General features: G+C 37.6%; 1 protein-coding gene across 3 annotated transcripts in view; it reads left to right on the top strand.

Annotated features, from left to right (window-relative positions):
- Window positions 1-26,332, top strand: part of shroom3 (shroom family member 3) — a 63,478-nt gene that overhangs the window by 10,867 nt on the left and 26,279 nt on the right. For 2 of the 3 annotated variants that reach the window (XM_079586312.1, XM_079586311.1), the window contains 2 exons: window positions 3,161-3,315; window positions 25,045-25,143. In XM_079586312.1, the coding sequence (XP_079442438.1) occupies window positions 3,161-3,315; window positions 25,045-25,143 (254 nt within the window). Of the gene's footprint in view, window positions 1-3,160; window positions 3,316-15,429; window positions 15,628-25,044; window positions 25,144-26,332 lie in introns of those variants that run through there. The other variant, XM_079586314.1, reaches the window with a different exon arrangement.

Raw genomic sequence — 26,332 nt, 5'->3', positions numbered from 1 at the left:
TTGGCAGCGCATCCACAATTAAACACTCCTATTCATGGCCCTGAGGCCGAGTGTTAAGTAAATCTCCGCTAGCCGTCTTTTCTTTGAGTCGCCTGGCTTTGCGCTCAATAACCGGTGAAAGGGAAGACATGCTTGCTCGTACGATTATTCCCAATATGTCCTGATTTGAATGCTGCGAGGAAAGTGGCTCACGGCGGGCTTTTGAGAGTGAGCGCCGACAGGAAAGAGCCAAACGAAAGACAGGTTTTAACAGGAAACGACACACAATTGGGGACACTTCCCAAATGCACGTGTTTAGAAAGGAGAATGAAATGCGAGTTTGTACAGAGTGTTATCTTGAAAGGGCTTCCTGAAGGACTTATTTTGTTTGGCACTGATCTGTCTGCAGTTAAGGAATGCTAACAATAAACCAGAGGTTGAATCTTATTCTCTGTTAGAATTTGCTTGGCTACCCATCTGTACGTTTAGTTGTTAATCATTGAGCGGGCACTTTTTTTTTTTTTCAAAGAAATTTACAGTCGCTTTCAGTTGTTTGGGAAGCCGAATTATAATGTGGCGATATCCAACAGGTCCTGCATCTAGGCTGCTAACACAAAGTTTGCATGTTATTTTAAGTATTATTTATGTACTATTAATTTATTCATATATTTTGAGTTGGCTTATATTTTCATTTTAAAGTTTTTGTCATTTTATTACATTCTTTTGTCATGTTTAGATAGTTTTAGTTTTCAGTTAATAATAACACCGGTTCCAAGTAGGCGTGACCCAGGAACTATCACTCATTATCACTGTCGGGCGGAAACCTTGTGTCTCCAATATTTCATATTTACTGTGAACAAATCCCTCCGCAGAAGTAGCTGTGCTTCGCCTTCTGGGAATATAGTTCCCAGTATGTATACGGTTAAAAGATGGCTGTGTCTCATGTGACCTTGTTATTTGTACACGCTGTGACTATACAAATCACAACATGTAAATAGGAAAATGTTTGCGTTATTTTGTCACTTATTGGGAGCAGTATGCTAGCTGGAGCCATTTACCTCCAGTCTTTGTGCTAAGCTAGGCTAGCGGTCAGACAGAGTTACGGCACGCACAGAGATGAGAAGGGTATGTATGGACTTATCTAACTCTGGGGGATACGGTCGGTGAATATGCGAAAGTCGGCATGTTCCTTTAAACAACCATGTTGAAGACACGTCATTATCATATTCCAGGATGACAGTGTCAAGATTCATCAGGCTCAGACTGTGAAAGAATGGTTGTGAGGATTATGAAGTATCATTTTCACACATGAATCGGCTCCTCTGAGTTCAGATCTTAAATTCATTGAAAGTGTTTGGGATTTGCTGGAGGAGACTATAGAGTGCTGGAGTCTTGCATTGACAATACAAGATCTTGACCAAAAATCGATGCACCTCTTGATGGAAATAAGTGTTGTGATTGTTATTTCCATCAAGAGGAACATTTTTGGTCAAGTCATGGTTGTTTAAAAAATGAAAAGCTACACAGTTCATGGGTTAGAAGAATTGTTGCCAAACATATAGCATGCTAAAAACATAATAATGATCACTGCAATAATGATCCAATAATAGACTCTTAAGCATTTGCCTATTTAAATCCAAACAGCGACTTTTTTTGGCCGGGCAGTATATAATGCAAGTGTCTAAAGCCACAATATGAACTTTGACTACACAGCACGTATTTAAAAAATACAATGTTTTTATATTAATTTCCTAAAAAGTAGTAGCGGTTTTGGACATACAAGTCACCCCCCCTCCCCCTCCCCCACAAACATGGCCATTTCAAGTTACACACAAATATTGATGAAACTGTTGAACTTTATAGACACTACAGTATGACTTCCTATTACAATTTAACTTCCTAAAAAGCCTCTTTGGAACAATGTGTAGTGTGGGGAAAAAAACACTACACAAATAAATATGACCTTACTTGTGATTCAATTTAAATGCTGCATTTCTGTACTAACAAGGCATATGCAGAACTAATGCAAAGAACTGAAAGATAATTTTTTCGTATTGCATATTTTAATTATTTTATTGAAAATATGGTAAATACTGGGATAATGCACCAACAATCATGTTTAAAAGAAAATACACTTTATTGCATGCCAAAAAATAACCTGTGGTTCTTATTTCCAGTAGATTTCACAATGACTGATTTCTCACCTTTTTTATGCAGTGACAGATGTTGGCGTGTGTTCGATCCGCATTACCTGTCTTATCTAGGGGGGATATGAAAAATCTAGGTTTTTTTTTTCCTTAAGCCAATCACATAGTGCTGAAAAGACAGCAATTTCTCCCTGAAGTCAGAGGGCAAGCGCTGACTAGACCCTGAATATTAGATATTTATAAATTTAAAAAAATCTAATGTAATTCCAAGAAAAACATATATATCTTATATTTGGAACAATACAATATATTTAGAAAGAAAGTCTAAAGAGTGCTAGTTAGACACTTCTAAACTTCACAATCTGGGTAATTGAAGTGCAGACAATTCCTCTGAATTGCTACTGTCACATATACTGTACATAAATGCATGTTTCCAGGGGGAATATTTCATCGTCACACCACAGGACATTTCTTTAGAGTATTGTAAATCCGTTGTCAGAATAATTAAGCGTGAGACGCCCAGTACCTGCATTCAAGAAAAGAGTGCATTAACCGATCTTATCTAACCAATTCTGTCTTTTTGTCCACAGTGAGAGATGCTACTTGGGATTTACAGAGGTTTCTTTGTGGTTGACATATCTAAACACTACATTTCCTGCACATGAATAATGCCCTGTGCTCTTTGTATTGTTTGGGAGCAGTAAAAGAATGAATGAAGTCCTCTCAGGTGCACATTGACATTATGTTGTGTGGATGCTGCTGAGATTTTTGTAACGTGGGACTCCATCCGATCAGGACGGGAGATTGTGTGACCAAAATATTAGTGTCTAGAGACTCTGCGAATGTGTAGGCGTAAAGGTCCAAAGAAAACATTCTTCGAATTCTGGGCGGCTTTTACTGGGGGCTCTGCGCGTCCGTGAGCATGCATGTGTTTTTAATTTTGTTCGTAGAGCCCTCGCAGCCTCTATCTGTTACCGCACAGAGCGCTCACGGTCTGTGTGTGTGTGTGTGTGTGTTTTCTTTACGTCCCGCAGGTAGAGGAGGGCGGGAAGGCGTCTCTGTTGCAGCACCCCCTGCTGGTGGGGGATGAGGTGGTCATAATTAATGAGGTGGAGTTGAGTGGATGGAGGCAGGAGGCCATATCACTCGTTAAAGGATCTTACAAAACACTGCGGCTCACAGTGCGAAGGTAAGACCGAAAGTTATTTCTTTGATGCAAAGCTGAATTTTCAGCATCATCACTCTAGTTTTCAGTGTCACATGATCCTTCAGAAATCATTATAATATCCTGATTTGCTGCTGAAAAATAATTTAAATTGTTGAATTTTTTTTTGTGATGAATACAGAACGTTTAAAAGAACAGCATTTTTCTGAAATTTAAATCTTTTGTAACATAAATGTCTATACTGACCCTTTTGATTAATTTAATGCAGACTTGCTGAATAAAAGTATATATATATATATATTTTTTTTTTTTTTTTTTTTAATGATACTCACCCAAAACTTTTGAATGGTTGTGTATTGGAATATCATTTTCTGTTAATTTAGATTATTTTAAATTGTTTATTGACCGCAGAGCTGTAGATCCTGAAATTGCCTTTTTGGTTGATAATTTTCAAACACTCTTTGCTAGTGCAAGTCTTTCCTCAATCTCTCTGGTCATGAACTTTGCTCCAACTTCAAGACCAGTGGTTTATATATATATCAAATAGTTCCTGCTCTAAAATCGAACTGGATGACGTTTGAAGCCATTATAAAATATACAAGAACATTAGATGGATGCCATATTAATGCACCAAGTTGCTAATAACCATAGAGTTTACATAAATCTAAGTAGATTTTTACATTTTTGTGACAGCGCCTGCCCATGCAAAACTCCTTCCCACAATGCCAGAATGATGTGAGAATTTGCAACACATTTCTGTGTGGTTTCTAGGGTGTTGGAGGCAGGTACTGTGTTGCTAAGGTAGATAATAGGTTACTTCATAACTAGTTATAGAACTTTTATAATATTTCTGTTGAAATAGATTAGTGCAGGGATGACGTATTTTTGTAGGACAAAATCCGGACATGAGTTTGCATTTTAAAGCAGAGCTATGCAGTTTCGGGAATTTCTCTGAAATATGGTGTGTGGTGAACACAAGTAAAACTTGTATTTTCTTGTCTTGTAAAAGGCAGTTGCTAACAAGTGGCTAAATCGGACAACAGAGGCCGTCGGGTTATTAAACGTCATCAGCCGAACAGATAAACTCATCTACTCATTCGCTTTCACAGCCTCGTTGTGTTTATAATCGAGCTCTAGCAAACTGTTATAAATCAACCTTTCAGGGAAAATGTTTTCAAACAAAGACTGAAAGAGTTGTCGGAAGATGAGTTGTAAGTTCGGTTCTCTTGGTTCCTTTAGTTCGAACCAAAAAAGAAAACTTTACATTTAGTCCTGATTCACTTAGCGTTCACACTGTAATTTTTAACACCAAACCTAAAGATACAAAACAAACAAAGGCTTTTTTGATATATATTTTGCGATGAAACTTGTCGAACATCCGTGAATGCACTCGCTGTATGTGAATACATATGATTGTATATGATGGAGCTGAGAACTCGTGAAGAGCTTAAAATGTGTAAAGGAGTCAAAACGGTGGCAGGAATCCCTCCGTCACACACGCGAACGCAGATCTGCTGCGAGGAGACGCGGTTCTGACACCTGTACTGAACTGTGATGGGCAACATCGCGACTATGATGAGAAAAAACAGGTATGCTTCAGCATTATGTCCTTTTCAGGGTCGCATCTTGAGACATGTCCCATTTTTGGTTTGTTTACATGTCTTTGGTTCGTGGTCCTCTCGTGGCTTATTGCTTTATTTGATAAGAATTCTATAAATAGTGTTCTAAATTCTATATATAGTCTTAATCTACACTACCGTTCAAAAGTTTGGGGTCAGTATGATTTTTTTGATAATTAGAAAGTTGAAAAGAGCATTTGACAGAAAACTTGTGACATAATAAATGTCTTTACTGCACTTTTGATCATACTTGCTCAAAAAAAAAAAAAATCATACTAACCCCAAACTTTTGACCTGGCCTGTTAAATATATCTAGGTAATTCTCACTTAATTCTCCCCTCATCTTTGATCACCAAATTTAAAAGTTTTTGTCTCCTGTGAAAAAATTCTTCATGCCTTAAAATAGCTTAAAATTAACCCTTAATTTAGTATATGAGGATTCATGTACATGCAAATTAGCCCCGCCTCCACTCACTCACACCAGCTCAGAGAATCACTCAGTCAACTTTACTGTAGTAAACGCTGCACAATGGTATCGCTCTTTCCAAGGTCGGATACGTAACGGTAACAAACATGATCAGCCTTTGGCTTGACTGTTATCAAACAGCTAATGATGTGTTGCTACACAAACCATGTTCCCGTTCACCATCTCAAAGTCACACTTTTAACAACGCTGCCTTCTAACAATCAGCATCCTTAGTTAGAAACGCGTTGAACAACTCAGAACACCAGTGGAGAAAGGCATATAGTTCGTCATAATATACATCATATACACACAATTCACCCGCTATATTGCTAATCTACCCGATTTTTCATATCAACAGGAAAATATACCGGGATAACTTGGCTTCTCTTGAGACTCCCTTGCTTCACGGCATAGTAATGATATGCTAAAGCCCGCCCGCACGTAGACCTGATTGGTTACAAGGTAGTTTGTGACGTCAGAAACACGTTCTAAGGTGTTTTTGAGACTGTCTTTGGTTCACTGCAGTTTTAAAGAGAAAATACTCCGCAATGGTGTTGACATGATGTATTTGCACATAACACCACATAGACCTAAACAACATTTAAAACTTGATTTTTCACCACAGTGACTTTAAATAGTTTTATCAATCAGTACTTTTGCTTAGTTTGTATTGCGGTCATGGTTTAGTCTACGGTCTTTCACAAAGTAGTCTGGCACTGCTGGTATCAACATTACTGCAGCAGGGTGGACGTGTTTAACACCACTAAAAATAGAAAACACTTTCCTTCTGATAAAGACATGCGTACAGGTCTAGTGCTGTCTTACTTTTTGCTGTCGTTAGATTCCTGGGCCGTTAGCCCATTAAAAAGCACATGTGAACGATGCTTGACACATGATAGGGGCTTGTGAAACTGGCAGGTGTGGAGCGTTGCCATGGTGACAGGCGGACGTGTACGGTGAGTCCTCTAGGGGGCGGGACTGAGCAAAGTTAGTCTCCTGAGAGAGTTCACACACACACACACACACACACTCAGATATAGGTTACAGAGTACTGGCATCACAGACGACACAAAGACGCCTGTGTTCTCACAGGAGTGAGAAATGCCGGGTGGTTTACAGTATTGCATGTGTTGTGGTTTCAGGCCCGGTACACAATAATCTGTATTAGTCAAGAGAAGCAGTTCTGAAGAACTGTTCAGTTATGATACAGGATGATTCACACATATTTGTGAAAGCCCGTGCTGCTTCCAGGACTAAACGTGATCCTCTGATTGTTGATGTTTAGAAATTGTTTATACACAAGGGCTTCCAAAATTACATTTTAATATTTGTTAGATGTTTGGAACACAAAAGATGATATTTTAAACAATGTTTCAACCACTTTTGTCTATACGATGAAAGTTAATGGGGTCCAAAAAACAACATTGGAAGACTTAATTTTATTGTATAAACATAAAAGGAAGCGTTTTTAAATATCCTCTTGTGTTTTCCATGCACACAAAAAGCAAAAAAGACAGGTTTTGAATGACATGAGGGTGAGTAAAAGATGACATAAGTTTGATTTTTGGGTTAACTGTCCCTTTAAATTAGTTTAATGCATATACCTAATTTGACATTAAATGCATTCTGTTCTGTCAGGTTTCTAAAGACTACTGCGTAGTGGAGAAATTAAAAATTGTATATTGGTATTCGCAAAGATGTGCCACCACTAGCGCTGTTGAACAAACTCCATCCTATTTTTTACGGCCAAATTTCATTCGGCATTACAGTATAATTGAAAGCTATAATTTTTTTTACATTTATTAGGCTTAAAAAAAAACACGTTTAATTCAAGTGAACTTCAAACAATCTTACAATAAACCTATTGAAATCAATGCCACATTTAGCTCAGACAAGGCAATTTTATTTTATTTTATATTGGCCCAGTCAGACCAGTTCAGATTTTTACTTGCCTATATAACCTTGTTAACAGTGCTTTAAGATTTTTTAGGTAGGTTTAACAGGTAGGATATATATATATATATATATATATATATATATATATATATATATATATACATTGAGTTATCAAATAATGTAACAAGCCAAAGGATGACGGAAAAAAAATTATGCTGCATGAATTGCATTAAATATTTTTAGCGCTTTAAACTGAAAAGATTAATCGAATATAGTAACGCGTTAATTTTGACAGCCTTTATATATACACACACATACATATAAATGTCAACATAATCGATGACGTCAATTATGAAAATACGTCGATTTGTGTGGAATGTATTTTTTTTAAAGAATGTACAGATTAATTAATATATATAAATAGGCTGTTTCCGAAAGTATTCTTCTGATTCTCGAGAGCGAGTGTGAGTCTTTGGCATGGGGTGACAATGACATCAGACACTGCAATTTACACAGTGAGGCACACACACACACACACACACACACAAGGCCCCTCTCAGCCTGGATAATGCTCTTATAATGGGAGGCATTGTGTCACACCTGGTTTTGTGAGGACGGTGTTGGTGTCACGTTCACCCAGACTGACTCCAGATCAGAGGTGAAAGAACATGGGGAAATGCAAAAAGAGAGGGATTGTCATTCTCAGGTACAGAGAGGAAACAAGATGTTTGGGGATATTTAGGGCAATCTCAAATCACAAAGCTGCAATCTGATTGGCTGCCTTTACGCAATTTCCGTAGACAATGGCCACAGGTGTTTTTCAGTGTGGAAAAAAAGAAAGATTTTTTTGGTGCTCTGCAGAAGGAAGAAAGTCATACCAGTTTGGAAAAAACAAAAGTTTCATAGCTGCTACTTTGAGTGCTTCTGAGGAATAAATAGTTGCTTGATTTGAGCAGGTTTGTTGCATCAGTCTTTGAAAAGAGGAGACACTAGCCGCGTTTCCATTACCCTTCAAATTACGGGAATTGAAATTGCGAATTGAAAATACGTCCAATGGAAACGTCAATTTCGCAAAAACTCCCATTTATCGGAAAAAAATTTGACGCTCGCATGAGGTGGTTTTTCACAGTAGCACCTCACTGCAGTACACGAGATCCAGGGGGCGGAGTTGGATCCAGATCTAAGGGGTGGAGATTGGTAGGTTTAGGGGTGGATTTAGGGATCAGGGGGTGGAGATGGGGTAGGTTTAGGTCAGGGGTGCCCAATCCTGCCCCTGGCGATCGACTGTCCTTCACAGTTCATCTCCAACCCTAATCAAACACACCTGCCTTTAATTTTCAAGTGATCCTGACATGCTCTGAAGATCTTAATTGGTTGCTTCAGGTGTGTCTTCAGATCTGGATCCAACTCCTCCCCCTGGATTTTGTGTTCTGCAGTGAGGACCATCTCGTTTTTCAGGCAATTAAAAAAAAAGAAATATTTAGCAAAACTGCAATGGAAACAGTTTTTGCGCATTTACAGGTCACCTGACGTAGATGACGCGGTGTGTTTGGAAAATATGAGACAGAGTTCTTTATTCAATACATAAGACAAAATAATTACAGGAATACAGGATTCTAAACCTCAAAGATATGCCACAATCAAGACCTCGAAGCAGATATGAGGGAGAAACACCCAGAAACACCTCACATGTGCCGCTCTCAAGTACAAGGGGCTTTCATTGCCATTAATGCTTGGATAACACCCATACGTCTCCTTCGATTAATAATAATGGCCAGTGCAGTGGCTGGGATATACATAAACCATATCAACGTCCGTTGCCATGATTTTTGGAATGACTTATCGCGAGAGGGGAAAAATTTAGTTTTAGTTGCATAACATCGATTAATGGAAACGCTGTAATTTCACAATTGTTTTTTGTCGACATTTAGAAAAAATCGCAGAAATTTTGCACAAATCTGTAATGGAAACACGTCCACTGACAAGTACATTTTGGGTATATTTGAGCCGATCTGTGTTTTGATTGGCTCTTGGGATGATATATCTCTCTATATCAATTCTTTAGGAAATAGGATTGTTCATAACGTGCAAAGCTGCTACAGTGATTGATTCCAAGGAAGAGCTGGATTTTCCAAAGTCTTTGAGATGTGTGTTGTTGAAGTTTCGAAAGATTTTCAAGTGTGTTTGAAACATTTAGTAACTAGGATTTATTCTGATTTACCCCCACCCTCAAACATCACGTAACATACACTACATACATACATAAACATTAATGTTTATGAAGGAAGTCTCTTATGATCAACTAAACTTCATTTACTTATTGGAGAACACGTTAAAGACAGCAATGGCAATTTTAAAATTTTTCTATTTTAATATGTTTTAAAATGTAATTTATTTCTGTGATGCAAAGCTGAATTTTCAGCATCATTACTCCAGTCTTTACTCCATTTATCCATTACTCCAGTGTCACATGATGATATTTCACAAATCATTCTGAAATGCTGATTTAAACATTTCTTATTATTATCAGTGTTGAAAACCTTTTAACTGCTTAATATTTTTGCAGAAACCGCGTTTCTTTTTTCAGAATTCTTTGAATAGAAAGTTCAGAAGAACACCATTTATTAGAAAAGGAAATCTTTTGTAACATTATAAATGTCTTTACTTTCACTTTTGATCAAATGAATGCATCCTTGCTGAAGAAAAGTATTAATTTCTTACAAAAAAAAAACGTTCTGACCCTAAACTTTTGAACGCTAGTGTGTACAGAACACAACGACGTGTTGTCAGAACAGCTCAGCAGTGGAGCAGTCTGGTGAAGGAGGATGTTGATTTACATACGAGTCCAGAGGTCAAACATCGGTGGGAAGGAGGGAAAGAAAACACAAAGGAAAGCTCAACAATGCGAACACACACACACACACACTCTCTCTCTTTGGTACTCCAAGTTTCTCTTCTCGTGGTCATTTTCTGTGTTGACTCTGTTAAGCCTTGTGTGATCTCTCTAGCCTGTCAGAGTCAAGCGTCAAAGGCAGATCCAACAAGTCCGTCTTAGTCTCAGCAACAGCCCCGACGGGCCCGGCAACGGTCGCCGTGTGGCCTATGACATCATCGCCTCGCCATTCAGGAAGAGTTATACAAGAGAAAGGACTTGAGACTGTGTGTCAAAGGGGGAAGGTATCTGAGAACGTCAGTTCTCGCTGATGGGGAAGTGATGCCACGATTTTCCAAGGATAAAAAGATCAGACGCTTTTATGAATAGACTTGACTCTATTGGGTCCAAATAATCGTGGAGATCTTTAGTTATGTCCAGCGGAAGCAAGTCTAAAGCCTCTTACAGCTGATTAACAACTTTTAAGAGCGTTCGTTCAAGCTCATGTGAATGCTTGGAGAGATCAGGTCTCAGTCCAGATTAGATGAAGGATACAGAGGCGTTTGCTGGATCAGCCAGGTATGTAAAACGCATGAATGATTCACAGTGGAAGAAATAACCATTTGGTTAATGTGTTTGGGTTTTGTATGCAAATTTGTAAGTGGAATTTAAAATGGAGTAATCCTGTTCCAGTAGAAATTGTTTTGCACAGATGATACTCTTTCTTTAAGGCGAAAAGCATGTAATTTCTGCACCACTATTGGCACCTATCAGAATCGCGCTGGTAAATAACAGGTTTCCCGAACACCCTAGTCTTTCATTGGTCGGAAAACAGGTAGTTTCACCCCAAACTCACACCATTTGTTGTGAGCTAATGCTTTTTCTAGAGTGCTTCAGTGATGACATATTGTTGTAGGTCAACCTGTTTAGTTTGCCTCATCCTGGTTCCCTCAACAAAAAGCTTAAAGGATTTTTCCAATGTCTTTTGGATTATTGCAGAAAATAAGCTATGTGACCCACAAAATTGTATGTTTATTACATGTTTTTTAGTTTTTTTATCATGATAATCTTACAAATGAACGCAACTTATTTAGGGGTGTCACGATTCCTCGATAAAATTAAAGTACTCGATTAAAAAAAAAACCCGATTGCAATTTACCTGTGTCGAGTAACCTGCAAAATACCGGAAGTGGGGCATTACACGGACAAGGAACCATGAACTGCTTTATTAGACCGGTTTGTAAGGCTGCACAATGTTTTAAAAACATTTTCTAGCATTGTGCATTTGGGTCGTTCATCTAACATTCATCATTTATAAGGTAAATCTTTTACAAACCTACGTCAACACAGGAGAATATATCAATATGTTTCTAAATATGCAAACCGTTCATCGCGAAGTGTAACAACACCAGGCCCTCTGCAGGCATTTGTTATAATACATAATTTAAGATGATTGTTTATATCATGTATTTTAAAAATGTTGTTCTATGAAACCATGATTACTTGCTTTTGATACTTTATTTGAACCAAATATTATTGCCTCAGTCATTGTTAGGTCTTTGCTTAAGTCTATTTTTACCACCAAAAAAATCTGATTACTCGATTAATGGTCAAAATAATCGACCGATTACTCAATTACCAAAATAATCATTGGTGACAGCCATACAACTTGTGAATTTTCAAGTCCAATACAATTGGCAGACGTTAAAAGCTAAACGTAAACTGTAAACAAACTACCCTTTCGACAGCCCTTTATTTAAAGGTACATTATGTAACTTTTTGCCCTTTAGTGGTTAAAAAAACCAAACTGCATGCATTTTGTGGAAGAACATTGTTTTGGTCTCTCTCTTTTTTTCCCTCAATCATAACCTGGTTTATGAGGGTGATCGAGAGAAATAAACCTTTCTTACCACTTAAATGGATAGTCGATCTCAACGTGACACTCAGGAGCACTGTAAATATTTAACAATGTCTTGTTAAATGATGCTTATGTGCCAAGAGCCTCCACCTAACACCTGCCTGCTTCTCTCGGTCTCTGCTTTCTCCTCTCCCACCTCATTGAAAGACTAATTACAGGCATAAGAAACACAAGATATGTCCTGAATGGACTACCATCTTATACTGCATGTATATGCTCTATTCTCCCAACTACATTTATAAAATGTATGTGGAAGATAACGCATTCTGCTACAATAAGCGTTAGTTTGCTACATTGCTGTCATGTAGATTTGTACTGTGTGTTTATTTCAGGAGGGGTGTTTAGTTATCATCTTGGGAGAAAACAAATATTTTTTATTTTTATCACGTCTCAAATGTTAAACGCTCAGATCAAATAAGGATGGAAGGCCAGGTACAGTGCGTTGTGGGAAATTTACCAGTGAATGCATTGGATTTGCTTCAAAATGTTTTTATGGCTGTACAACTAAATAAAAAATTGGTGTAGGAACAATTTTCACTCAGAAATTGCTACCAAACTTCACAAATAATTACAAAGAAACGGCAAGTAGCACTGAAATTAACATGAAATGAAGGTAGAAAGATTTAAATAGCATTTTCTTGTAAAGACATATTCAGTGATCTTTAATTACAACTTTGTGTACAACTTAGTGTAGCATTGTTCCTTTGAGGGTGAATATAGAGGACAATTTCTCTTCCAAGAGGATTTTAGCTTGCTGACAGTCCGACAGGTAAAGGGTTAGTTCACCCAAAAATTAAAGTTCTGTGATTTAAATACTCACGCTCATGTTGTTCCCCGCAAAACTTTGGTCCATCTTCGAAACACGCATGAAGATATTTTTTATGAAATCTGAGAGCTTTCTGACCCTCCATTGACAGCTACAACTTTGACGCTTAAAAAAGTTAATGAAGGTGGTAAAACCAATCTGTAAAGAATTAAGCTGCTTAGTCCAAATTTTGAAGAATGAAGAATTTAATTTATTCTCTTTTAAGCTCCAGGGCAAAAATGAATGAAATGTAGATAAACTCACTAATTGAAAATCGTTGTTGGTTGTCTATTGCAAAAATGCTACTTGACTGGTCCAGAGATGTGCGTGTATGTGTGTGTGTGTGTGTATGTGTGTGAGTGTGAGACCTGTATGACATTGATCGTGAGACCTGGCCTATATGACATTGATCTTGAAGCCACAGTAAAGTAAGATTTAATTATGTCCACTCATGTTTAATCAAACATTTGCCTGTGTGCATGCATGAAGGGCGGGTTATGGTTTAATAAGGCATGATGCAGTTGGTGAGGTTCTACCTGACCACACACACACACACACTTACACGTGTATCCGACTGCACATAGGGACATCTGAACCTTAGCACACACCTGAAACTGATCACATGCTAATGTGGACCTGGACCTGTTTTATTATAGGCTGGTTGGGGAATTAGATACTAGCAGACACCTTAGGTTTGTTTATATAAACACAGGGAAATGGATCAGTATTATTATGGCAGTTATACAGCTTGTTGCATAACGCGTTTCGGTGCACTCTGTCAGACCACTATACAAATGAGATAGGGAGAGGGAGAGAGACACTGGCTTATAAATTAAACAAACAGTGTTTACTGTGTGGCCTTGTATTTGTCCTGTTGATGAGACTGTCAGAAACAGTGAGAAATAGAAAGAGAGATGGAGAAAAACGAGCCCAATGGTTGTGGGTTTGCACAAGGTATTGTCTGTTTTTTTAATCTATCTATCTATCTATCTATCTATCTATCTATCAATCATTAAATATGTTCTTATTGGCTATAATTCTCCTCACACAGCATTTTGCTTTCAGCGAGGGAAGACGTATGCATGATGCTGGAAAGTGTCTAAATAGGTCACGTTGTCAGAGTCACATTACTGCGGCATCTGATGCAAAGATCTCCGTCTTTAATGTGAGCTTTTCTATCGCTAACAGCCCCAGATGCTGTTTATTGCGTTTTACTCCCATCTGTGATGTGAACACCCTCCTCCACCCACACACAAGCACATTCGTAGCCGGTAACGCCCCCTCGTTGGGACTGAATGCTTTGTGGTGGTCAAGGTTTGAATGTTTCTATGGTGACGGTCAGCTCACCACACACAGATGCAAGGCGCAGGATTCAAAACAGGTGTGGAATAGGACAGGTTTTGCTTATTCCCACCTGTTAGAGCAATTCAAGAGCCTTTCCTGATATTGCCACCCACCTGCCCTTTTATATATATATGAAAGGGCAGGCAGGTGCCACTATTCTTTTTGAAAGGAAGTCTCTTATTCTCATCATTGCTGCATTTATTTGATAAAAAAATACTGTAACAATTGTAATATTGTTAAAGGCACACTATGCAAGATCTTTACCTTAATATAACCGCTTCGAAGTCATTTCAGTGGTAAACAAACTCGTAGTGGGGCGAATCATCCCGATAGCAACATATACAGTTATGTAGTAGCCTAATATTTGTATGAAATCGTGAAACATTACCTGGTCAGTAAATATCTACGGAGTCTATCTGTGCCTGTTCGATGTCCGACACTGAACAGGTACCGGTACACCGGGGGGAGGGGACCAGGCCGTGAGTGCAGGGACGGCTCTGCGTGAGTGGTGTTTACAACAGTAACGTTAAATACATATACTCAGCGACTCTAGGGGTCGATGTTTGACAAAAACGGAAATCTTGCATAGTGTGCCTTTAAGTATTATTACAACGAAAACAACTAAAAACCCTGTATTATGTTTGCCAGGCCAGTAGTTGCCGAGGTTAGAATTATAATTAGTTGGTGATGTTAGAATAGTGGTGCAGTAAATCTACACGTTGCTGGAGAAGCGTTAATTAACTGTATATTGAGCTGCACAAACAGTCCTGTAGACCACCATTGTTGTTTTGGTTGCGCATGCCTATGGACTGAACACGTTTTACACATGTGCATGATGTCACTGTTTTCACAAATCCACATTTTTGTGGTTTACACAGAGACGATAACTTGCACTTGGAAACCCGCTCTCAAAACTATGCATTTGCAGGTCTCCAAAAAGACCGTTGTCATGTAAATAAACGGCCAAAATGTATATAAACGGCCCTTAAAACTGTGATGGAAGGTGAAAATGAGGACATGAACATGTGAAACTGGTTGAGTCACCACAGGTAAAAAATATTTAAATGTCTATTAGCATGAGCTTGAATGAGGAAAAGTGAGGGACATGAAAGAGAGAGAGAGAGAGAGGAACCTGCTCCGTGACATCACCGCTGTGGCTTTCAGTCAGCCCTGCGGCTCCTCTGATTGGCTGAGGGGACGCAGTCGTTTGCTTCTGATGTGTCACCCGTGTTTGAGAGCGAGCAACAGAGAGATGTTGTTCTTCCCTTGCTAGTGTGGAGTCCGTGTGCAGTCTGTGGAGTCGGTCTCTTTTAAACCTCAATGAGTGAAGTTGGGATTTATTTCCTGTTGCTCTGGATGTTTGACTGCAGGTTTGTTTAGGTCTCTGTTCGGACAGACACTTCATCAGCGTGACAGGTACTGTAATCCCGTTCACATGCATGCATTTAAAACAGGCAGAAGTTGTTTCTATAATCTCACTGCTGTGTCTAACAATGTGTCTTTGTTTGGAATAAAGTACACTACAGTTATATATCATTATATAAATATGTATCTGGCAAGCGACAGCAGTGACTCAATCGAAACCTGTTTAAAACCACATTTTTCTAATTACTATGCATATGACCTTATTAATTCTGTGGTTACATGGAATATTTGTACCGTAAAAATGTAATTAGTCACTTTGTATGACTATTAAGTGAGCTGTCAAAAGAAACCGGTTACAGCATCTAAAATATGCAGTTTCCTTATAAGTTTAACCTTGATCTTGCGAAACTAAAGTTAATCTGTATGTTATATATCAACTAGCCCACAATTTGTTGAACTAGTGAAGCTTCCAGGTGCGTTTGGTTGAATATTTAACAGATCACTAATATTGCATATATGAATAAGATCATGGTGTGATGCCTTTGAGTTTGGTTACTGTGAGAAAGTCGTTTTGTTTTGCATAGAATTGCATATGAACTCCCTGTTTCCATACGCAAATGAAAGGCTTGTAATTCTCATTGCTTTTGTGTTTGATAAATACTGCTCGGATAAATTTATATAATCTTTTATTCTTTTAAAAAGTAATATTTATCATCCTTTTAAAGGCACAGTATGTAAGTTTTGCCGCTAGAGGTCGCTATTTCAAAACCGTAACAAAGGCGTAGCCACAGTTGGCCGCTGCCACTCATTTCGTTTTGTTGTTTATTTTTATTTTACGATTAAACTTACGTTTACAGGTTCCCACCTCCTTCTTCCCTGAACTTATAACCTTTATTTTTTACCAGGAAGAAAACTCACCAGGAAGAAAACTTGAACTGTTAGAGTTTTGTTTGATCACTTAAATTCACATTAAGGGGTGGGAATCTTTTGGTACCTCACGATTCAATTCATATCGATTCTTGAGGTCACGATTCGATTAAAAATCGATTCTCGATTTTTTTAATCAAATTTCGATTCGATATATGCATTGATTTGATTCTAGTTTACGGTTTTGTGTTACTTTTCCTATTTGACTGTTGTAAACATTTGAATTGGTCCTGAAGTGAAAAATCCCACTGAATTAAATGTAAAATATAGATAAATATAAATATAAATTGATTCATATTAAAGATATAAAAGTGATTCAGTCAAAAGCAGTGAAAAAGTGTGATTTAAAAAAAAAAGAAAAAAAGAAAAATGAATGCATGGATCAAATTTACTTTTACACACTCAATTTTCTCCTGTTTACTTTCGTGTAGGACATAACAGACTGTGTTTGTTTACATGAATGCTCCTCGCGATGTGCATTTTGACAATTGTGTGTGTATTTGATCGTGCAAGTGCAATGAACCAAGTGCAATGAACCGAGTAGTGAAATTAGGATTGCCTGCATCTGAGAGGCGGCGTCTGTGCTCTCGCTTCAGATATGTGTTATTGTGATTGATAACACTCTAACATGTCAATAACTTCAAGCAGTACTGCGTAAGTTAAAGAAATGTAACACTAGAAAATCGATATTTGACATTTGTAGGGCCGTCGACTAAAGATTTTTCTAGTCGACTAGTGGTCGTTCATTTAAGCGATTAGTCGACTAATCGTGCGTGTACATTCATAAGCCATAAATCATAGTTATGAGCCTTTAATTGCCTATACAGTGCTATGCATAAGTTTAGACACCCATGCTAAAGTTGACTAAAAAGAGGAATAAAAAATCATCTTTTGGAAATTGAACTTAATGCCTTAATTTAAAAAAATAGGAAAAATCCAACCTTTAAGGACACCAATTTTCGTTGTGAATGAATAATGTATCGTAAATAAATAAATGTTCTTCCTTAAAATACAGGGTGCATAAGTTTGGACACCCCTATGTTAAACTCCCATAGAGGCAGGCAGATTTTTATTTTTAAAGGCCAGTTACTTCATGGATCCAGGATACTCTGCATCCTGATAAAGTGCCCTTGGCCTTTGGGATTAAAATATCCCCACATCATCACATACCCTTCACCATACCTAGAGATTGGCATGGTTTTATTTCAGTTAGCCTAACAGCTGGTTTGATTTGCATTGAGAGATGATCTTATGGAAAGTACTCCATGCCAATCTCCAGGTATAGTGAAGAGTGTGTGATGATGTGGGGCTATTTTAATTCCAGAGGCCAAGGGAACTTTATCAGGATGCTGAGTATCCTGGATCCATATAGTAACTGGCCTTTAAAAATAAAAATCTGCCTGCCTCTATGGGAGTTTAACATAGGGGTGTCCAAACTTATGCACCCTGTATTTTAAGGAAGAACATTTATTTATTTACGATACATTATTCATTCACAAAGAAAATTGGTGTCCTTAAAGGTTGGATTTTTCCTATTTTTTTAAATTAAGGCATTAAGTTCAATTTCCAAAAGATGATTTTTTATTCCTCTTTTTAGTCAACTTTAGCATGGGTGTCTAAACTTATGCATAGCACTGTATATAACACATAGCCTAATCAGCGCTCAAACGCACGCATAAAGCTTGCCACAACATTTTCTCACCTGTCTAATAAAATGCAATATATTAAAGTGTCTTTGGTTTCTACGGAAGTAAAGTCGAGGGTAATGCGGGTATGATGTCACTGACAGGCGACACAATGACATGGGCCGCTACACTGGATAAAAGTTGGATTTAATAAGTTGGATAATAAATGGATTTCTCTGGATTTTAAACTTTGTTGGAAACATTTGGAATAATGTAAATACACAAGTCAACTATTTTTTTTTTTTTAAATTTAGTGGTTTTTGGAAAATGTTACATATTGTGCCTTTAATTTTATTAGTAGCTGTTTATTTATAGTGTAACTAACTATGTTTTCAAATGGGTAGCTTGATTGATAAGACAAAAACACTGTTTGGAATGATGATGTCCTCGCTTATCATATACATTTTGTAAATTATGAACACAAAAAAAGGTTACGGACTGTTGCTTTAATTGACATATGACTGTGTTTGGCGCAGCGTACGGTAGATTATTGCTGTGCACGTTTGTTTGACTCGTCTGGAACGATGTGTTTTGCACCTGCATCTAGATCCAAAATTCATGAGGATTATTGTCCATAGACGAGAGAACGCAAAACATTGCATAATGAACAGCACGATACTCCGAAAAGCACAAGTTAATACCGTCTGGCATGTAGGAATGAGAACTGTTTTTATGATTTTACGTTGTTTTAAGCTGCTGTAAACACAGAGCAAGAGAGAGGCTAGAAGATGGAGCCAATGCGGGATAAAGAGAAGAGATAAAGGAAGAGGTGTCCATCCAGAATGCAGTTAAGTCAGGTTACCGTGTTTGTTTTTTAGGGGGAGTCACTAAAGGTCAGCGTGTTTGGTTGTCACTTAATTTATTAGCAAAGCTTTGTTGAACTTCTGGTGTGGCTTCAGAGCGCTTAATCCCCAAAGTGAATATTCCATGTAAAGCTCCTGTTGTTTTTATCATCTCTTATTTTTCAACTGTATCCCTTTGTTCTCTTCCTCTGCCAGAGTATTTTGTCTCTTCCTGTTCTCCGCTGATATCGGGTTCCTGGTTTTTTCTTTCACTCGGGGGTTGTGTTCAGTGACCGAGGGCAGGCATGCAGGGGAGATGAACTGAGACAGTGTCTTCCAACAGCCCAGAAGATGCAAACAAGATGTTCATATTTTCTGATGAAAATGGCTCTCCTTCGCTAACCATGTGTAACACTTTTACATAAACGTTTCCTGCATGAATTTGCACTTAAATTTAGGAGACAATTTAAAGCTAATTCACATAAACTAGATTTAAAAAAATAAATTGAATACCTAAGTGAACATACAGTAACACTGGGATGGTTTATATACCTGATAAATATAATTATATATATAACATATAATTATATTTATAGCAGCATATTATGATCATTGTTAATTGTTGATGATGATTCCTGATTGTATTATAACTAGATAAGGTTCGTCAAGACCTACTTTTATGCTGGCTTGAGAAAGCCTGACCTGAAAGTTAAAAAATTATAATTAGTATTTATTATTATAAATTGCTGATTAATCCATATTATTTAATTTCTAGAAATTAAATAACTAGTTGACCCTACAGTAATATTGGCATAGTTTCTGGCATCTTTCTTCATAGTTCTTTGGAATAATTTGGATTAAAATTTGAATCATGATGAGAACAAATTCATGTTTGCACAAACTTTTTGTCAATGTAAATTTTCAACACTTTTTATAACGTTCTTGGTGAACGAGACCCAATGTGAATGGTTCATGCTGTGCACGGGTTGCCACCACAATGCAAGTTTTGTTTTTTTGTGTCGCTATGCAGTTGCTAGGTTATTCTGGTTGGCTGTCTCATGTAAAAAAAACAAAAAAAACATGGTGTTTTGCATAAGCTCTAGTTGCACATGTGCATTATTAAAGTAAACAAAGCAATCATATTTGACTTTTCTGTCATTCTTTTATTCTTCACGTGATGAAGTGACGTCTGTCAAAACAAATTCTTTCATTTCTCTCGGCATTCGTTTGGCTGCTAATAGCATTCCTGCAGCGGGTCAAGCTGGTTTAGCTTAAAACACTTTCACAGAGTCTCTAAATGCAGGTGAAGGGTGTGTTCAAGGAGAACGGCATGTTTTAAAGGGAACGTCCCCTTGTTTGCCAGATTTGAAGTGTGATGAAAGTGCAACTCGTGCTGTTATATATGGGTAATGTTTTCAAAACACTTTCTAATGCGCATGTTAAAAATGCATTTTTTTTTGTGGAAAAAACTTTATTAGCATTATAAGTAAACATCAAGGAACATATTAAAATAAGAAGAAAGTCAATATCATGACCCCTTTAAGGTTTATTTAAGTTTTCGACTGTATGCGCCAGAGAAATAAGTGCGCAGCCATCTTTACAATATTGTCTTTGAACTTCCATTTTTCCAATGGCAGGAGTGAGGTCGAGGAGTAATTAGCTGGTGAAGTGGATTTACTTCTTGTAAAGTTAACGAAAGCTATCATGAGGGTTTAAAACAGATGTCTTAACAAATGTCAGTAAACCGGGAAGATTTTAAAATGAGCCGTTTATTCATAAATGCGTAAGATCGCTGTGAAAATACAGAGCGGAAGACAAAAGAGAACAAGTGCAGCGCTGATAAGGGATTAAATAGAGTTCATTTGACTTGTTATTTTATCTGTGTGTGCGTGCGTGTGTGTGTGTGTCCGTGCGTGTGTGTGTATATGCATCAATGTGTGTATGTGTGTATATATATATATATATATATATATATATATATATATATATATATATATAAACATACATGTATATATATATAAACATACATGTATATGCACCTGCAGATGTGCAGTACATATGATGTGCAGACTATTCCCATTACAATTGCTAAAATGTTCAGATATACATTTACATTTATGCATAGCGACTTACATTGCATTTCAAGGTACACATTTACATTCTTATCAGTTCATATAAATAAAAGCATTGCATTTTGCCTCCATGTTTAAATCTATTCTGCAGAATTCCATGTAGTTCTCTACAAAAATCAGTGGAAAAAAATGTCACCGGTTTCTAAGTTTCATCCGAATCACAATACGAAGATGTTTAACGAACCTCTAAAGCGTTTTTTTGGGAACTTTTTAAGTACCTCTGATCTTCCAGTCTTCTGATAGATCAGGGTGGGACGAGCGCTGGTGGTCTTCTTCAACGACCCCCTCTAAGCGACTGTCTCTGTTCAGTAACGCGCTTGTTCATCTTGTGCTCCGCGGAGAGATCGGCTGTACTCAGCGTTTATTATTGCGTGGCTGATTGATGTTGTGGTTGGGTGCGTTTCACTCGAGACACATATAAACAAGAGAAGAGGTCAGATCTGTGAGGAAAGGGTCAAGCGTGTGGGTGGCATGGAATATTTACACACACACACACACACACACACACACACACACACACACACACACAACAGCCATGTGGAATTTGAACTCCTCCATGTATTCACTGGTCAGTGAGAGGAATTTTCCTTTGTATGAAGTTCAAAAGAGCCATTTATTTAAAAGATCTAGCAAAAATCAACTCTCATGAAGAAATTTGACCCTTAATGTCCAAAAATCAAAAGAGCCCATCCTCATATGTGATTATGTAGGTTCCCTACATATTTGTTTGATGAATAGAAAGTCCAGAAGAACTTTTATGCATCCTTAAACGGCTTTTGAACGTAGGTGTATCTGAGCGGCATTGTGGGTGTACAGGAAGTTGCACGGTGGTCACGTCTCTATGGTGATCACTAAGGTCCTCCAGGGGGCAGGTATGCTAGGAATGCTGGGGCATTTGACAGAGGAGTTTAGAGATGCAGACGCTGGGATCTAAATCATGGATTGTTAATGTGTCGATCAGAGATTGTATATCAAGACTCGGCGCTTCAATAACTGGCCATACTTTTCACAGGCCACTTGAAGTGATTAATAGAGATATAATTAGATTGTCTTTTCTGGAACGACTCCGAGCCAAATGCATACTTACCTTTTGAAGAGAAAGTGATAAATCAAGCTTTAAAAAAAGAAAGAACATTTTAAAACGTGAATGCTGTTCACTTTTAAAGGGATAGCATTTTCTCACGCTCATGTTGATCCAAATTTGATCTAGCAGAATGTCAAAGAATGTCAATCAATCATATTATATATCTTTTTTTTTCATGTCCAATGCTAGAAAGAAAGAAAGTCATACTGGTTTTGGAATGATTTCTTTCTTGTTTTTAGACTGAACTGTCTCTTTAAGTGAATGTTAATGTTGGGTTTGTTTGGACCGTCTTTGTGTTGTCTTTTATTAGCTGTGTGTTAAACCTTTCAAAAAGCCTTTAAAAAGGGAGTGATGACACAGTCCCTGACTATAGGAATGCTGTGTCAACATTACATGCGTTTCTCTCGCACCATTCCTCAGTCAGATGGGAGGGCCGCTGTTTTGCTGTCTAAGCTCTTGTGTATGAAATAGTCTCAAAGCACTTGCCACACGAAATGCTTTGTCATTATTTTTTCCTACAACAAATATGCATTCGGTTTATAAAAAAATAAGCGGTCAGATTTGTTTTGTTCTGTTTTGAAAGAGATTAATACGTTTATTTAGCAAGGATGCATTAAATTGATCAAAAGCGACAGTAAAACATTTATAATGTTATTTCTATTTCTAATAAATGCTGTTCTTTTTTGTGAACCTCTTTTTATTATTATTTACAGAGCAAGGTTTTCATGAAGAAGAAAAAAAGAGAGAAAAAAGAAACACCCTCCCATCCCAAATAAAGGAACATTCACACCCATTTAAAAATACATAATAATAATAATAAATAAATGAGTAATAAAAAGGGAATCCAGTGCTGTTCTTTTGACATTTCTGTTCATCAAAGAATCCTGAAATTCCTCGAAAACGCCGCGCTGATATTGATCCTCAATTTAGTTCTCCTTTTTTCACAAAGTCTGCTTGCCATGGTCCATCTCTTCCTTCTAGTTAGTTTACAGCATCAAATAAACATGAATGAACACAAGAAGTAGTGTTAATTTAACCGTGGAAAGACGTCAGTACACTCCGTCTTTCAAGTTCAAATCCTCCAATGTTAATCTACTAACACTCCTGACTGCTTTGTCGGACAAAAATGGTGGATTCGGCAGATGGCGGATTATGATTGGTCAGATCGCCTGTCAATCAAACGCCCTGCGAAGGGTCAATTGGGGAAGAAACTGTAAATCTTTTTTCTTACATCATCATAAATGACTTGTATCTCAGAGCACGCAGACAAAACGCAATAAAAGCTGTCATGTTATTTTCTTGTGTTCAAGAACGCTTCTAGGAGGAAATGAAACCAAATCATTTTGATGACAAACTTGGCATTTCAAAATGACCAAGCCAACATTCGAGATGCTGTGCGATGCGATTGGTCCACCGTAGGGCTGCACAAAAGAAAAATGCAATATGCAATAGCTCATTAAATAATCTGATATTCGGTATGCGATACGATAATGCTTAAAGTGTGTAAAATAAACTTAAATTATATTTATATATGACCTACATACATGCATGTTTATGTCAGAAGAAAGCATCCCTACAACTTCTGAAAGTGAACTGCAGTGTTTTACTGTAGCATCAGTGTCATCAGTGTAAACCAGGGGCTTTATGGTTTCAGGTAGGCCTACATTAGGTTTAGTTAACAACAGAAACTGAAAATAAAACGCTGCTTAGTCCTCACTGTATGAATTCAATAATTCCTGATTCTTATTAAAGCTACAAAAGTTATTCAGTCAAGAGCAGGGAGTGATTTTTCTCTTTGTCTTTTGTTCATGTTGCGATATGCATATTTCGATATATTGCGCAGCCCTAGTCACATGCTCTGTTGAGGCAAAGTCACATGAGTTTTTGTTGTGCATCGACGAATTTATTCAATAAACGTGTTTCCATAGCAATGTATCTGCAGGTCTTCCTATCGTATAAAAAATGTATCAGTCTCAATTAAGGGCAAATATAAGTTTTTTTATGTGCATGTTTAGAATTTATGCGCATCTTGCCATTTCCATCTATTAATTTTATTTTATATGATATCCCAAAATGTGCATAGAAATAGGTGGATGGAAACATAGCTAGTGATAATAATAATAATAAGATATCTATGTATCATGATAAATATAAATGCGTTTACATGTATATGAAATAAAACTAATATGAAATGTATACTTTTACTTCAGAGCAGTGTGCCGTAGACTTGGCTTCACTGTATCCTGTCCTTCAGGTGAATAGAAACTCTGTGTGTATGACATCCATGTGAGCATGTGGTGAATGGACCGGCCGGTGCCTCCTTTGGCAAATACGGCCACTACAACACAGCTTTTGAGTCAATCCCAAACGTGCACACAATACACTCACGTGAACTTTTAAAGGAGTTCTCACTCTCTGACCAACATTGATTCTCCAAATTCCAAAAATACAAAATCTAAAGACAAATAGACACGTATCATCTACAAAGTAACCAATGAGCTTATACTGTCTAGACTAGGGATGTGCAAAATTACATATTTTCACATTCAACTAGTCAAGCCCTGTTTAGTCATGTCCATCCAGTGAGCATTCATATACGATGCAGGCGTCTTGACACCTGGTTTGGTTTTTAACTTAATGAGCTCATGGTTGTGATGTCATAATCATGACAATATTTGAACAATTTCAAAGATGTTCTGGTTGACCTGGGCAGGAAGTTTTTATTAGTTACGGACATTTGATCATGTTTTGTTTTATTTTGAAAAAAGCTGTTCTGTTTTCCACGATACGAGCACTTTAATTGTCTGCGATTTTATAAAGGGTGAATTTCTAATCTAAACTTCTGTTTGTGTTTGTAGAGAGTGTTGTCCGGGTCCTTGCTGTTCTGACCGGCGTCCTCTCAGTCCTTCCAGAGACGGCAGATGCAGCGGAGGAGTGAAACTACGCATCAAAAACAGGTATCTTTAACATTACCGGTAGTCATTAGTAAACATTGCAAAACTATGGATGAACAGTTGTTTGAAATGGCTTTGGGCGCTACAATGAAAGATTTAGACTTGCCTTTTTCTCTAAAAGAGGAACAGAAGACGGCGCTCTAATCGTTCCTTTGCAAGAAGGACGTTTTTGCTGTTTTTGCTATATTTCCATATTTATTTTGGTTAAAACTGTAAAAAAAAATGTATCATCTATATTAGGTATTACATTTATTTCCGTTTTAGTTATTTTAATTAAACTAAATGAAAATGAGTAAAATTTACTTGGACACTTGCTGAAATAAATCAAGTTTAGGTTTTTATATTCTTTTTATGGCTGTCACTAACGATTATTTTGGTAATCGAGTTATTGATAGATTATTTTGATGATTAATCGAGTAAGTCCCATGAAACATATGTTCTTTCAGTTGGGTTTATTAATGTGGGAAAACAATTAAAGACCTTGAACGATCAAATTTCATGAGACGTCGCATCCACAAAGGTTAGTCACATTACAAATTATACTGTGGTGCAGCTGCATGGCTCCTTTGGATTGCAAGCCTGTTAAAACATTAACAAATAAAATCTAGCCTTTAAACCTATTAAACCGAGGTTTGATATTTTCAGATAATGACTGTTGTCAATAACAACGGCGCTGTATAACAAACTACTGTATACAAACCGTGACTGGCGCCATCTTACGTCCACTTAGCGATTGTATTGAAATTGCCTACTTGTCTTGTTGCCAGGACGATTGTTTTCTATATTGTAATGCATTATAATCCAGAATGCTGCAGCATTCTGCAGCATGATCCAGAATGCTGCAGCCCGTCTTGTCTTCAACGAGCCCAAAAGGGCCCACGTCACTCCTCTGTTCATCTCTCTGCACTGGCTACCACTCGCTGCTCGCATTAAGTTCAAGGCATTGACGCTTGCTTACAGATCGACCACAGGCTCAGCTCCCTCCTACTTTCACTCGCTCCTACGAGTCTACATCCCTACCAGAAGCCTGCGATCGGTCAATGAGCGACGGCTCGTGGTACCATCACAGAGAGCCACAAAATCACTCTCCAGAACATTCTCATTCACGGTTCCTTGCTGGTGGAATGATCTCCCTACCCTCGTCCGGAATGCAGAATCCCTGACCACATTCAAAAGACAACTGAAAACTCAT

This window comes from Phoxinus phoxinus, assembly GCF_949152265.1.
Source record: "Phoxinus phoxinus genome assembly, chromosome: 17".
Lineage (NCBI taxonomy): Eukaryota > Metazoa > Chordata > Actinopteri > Cypriniformes > Leuciscidae > Phoxinus > Phoxinus phoxinus.
Note: the sequence above shows the minus strand (reverse complement) of the source record. Positions and strands in the feature narration are given on the sequence as shown.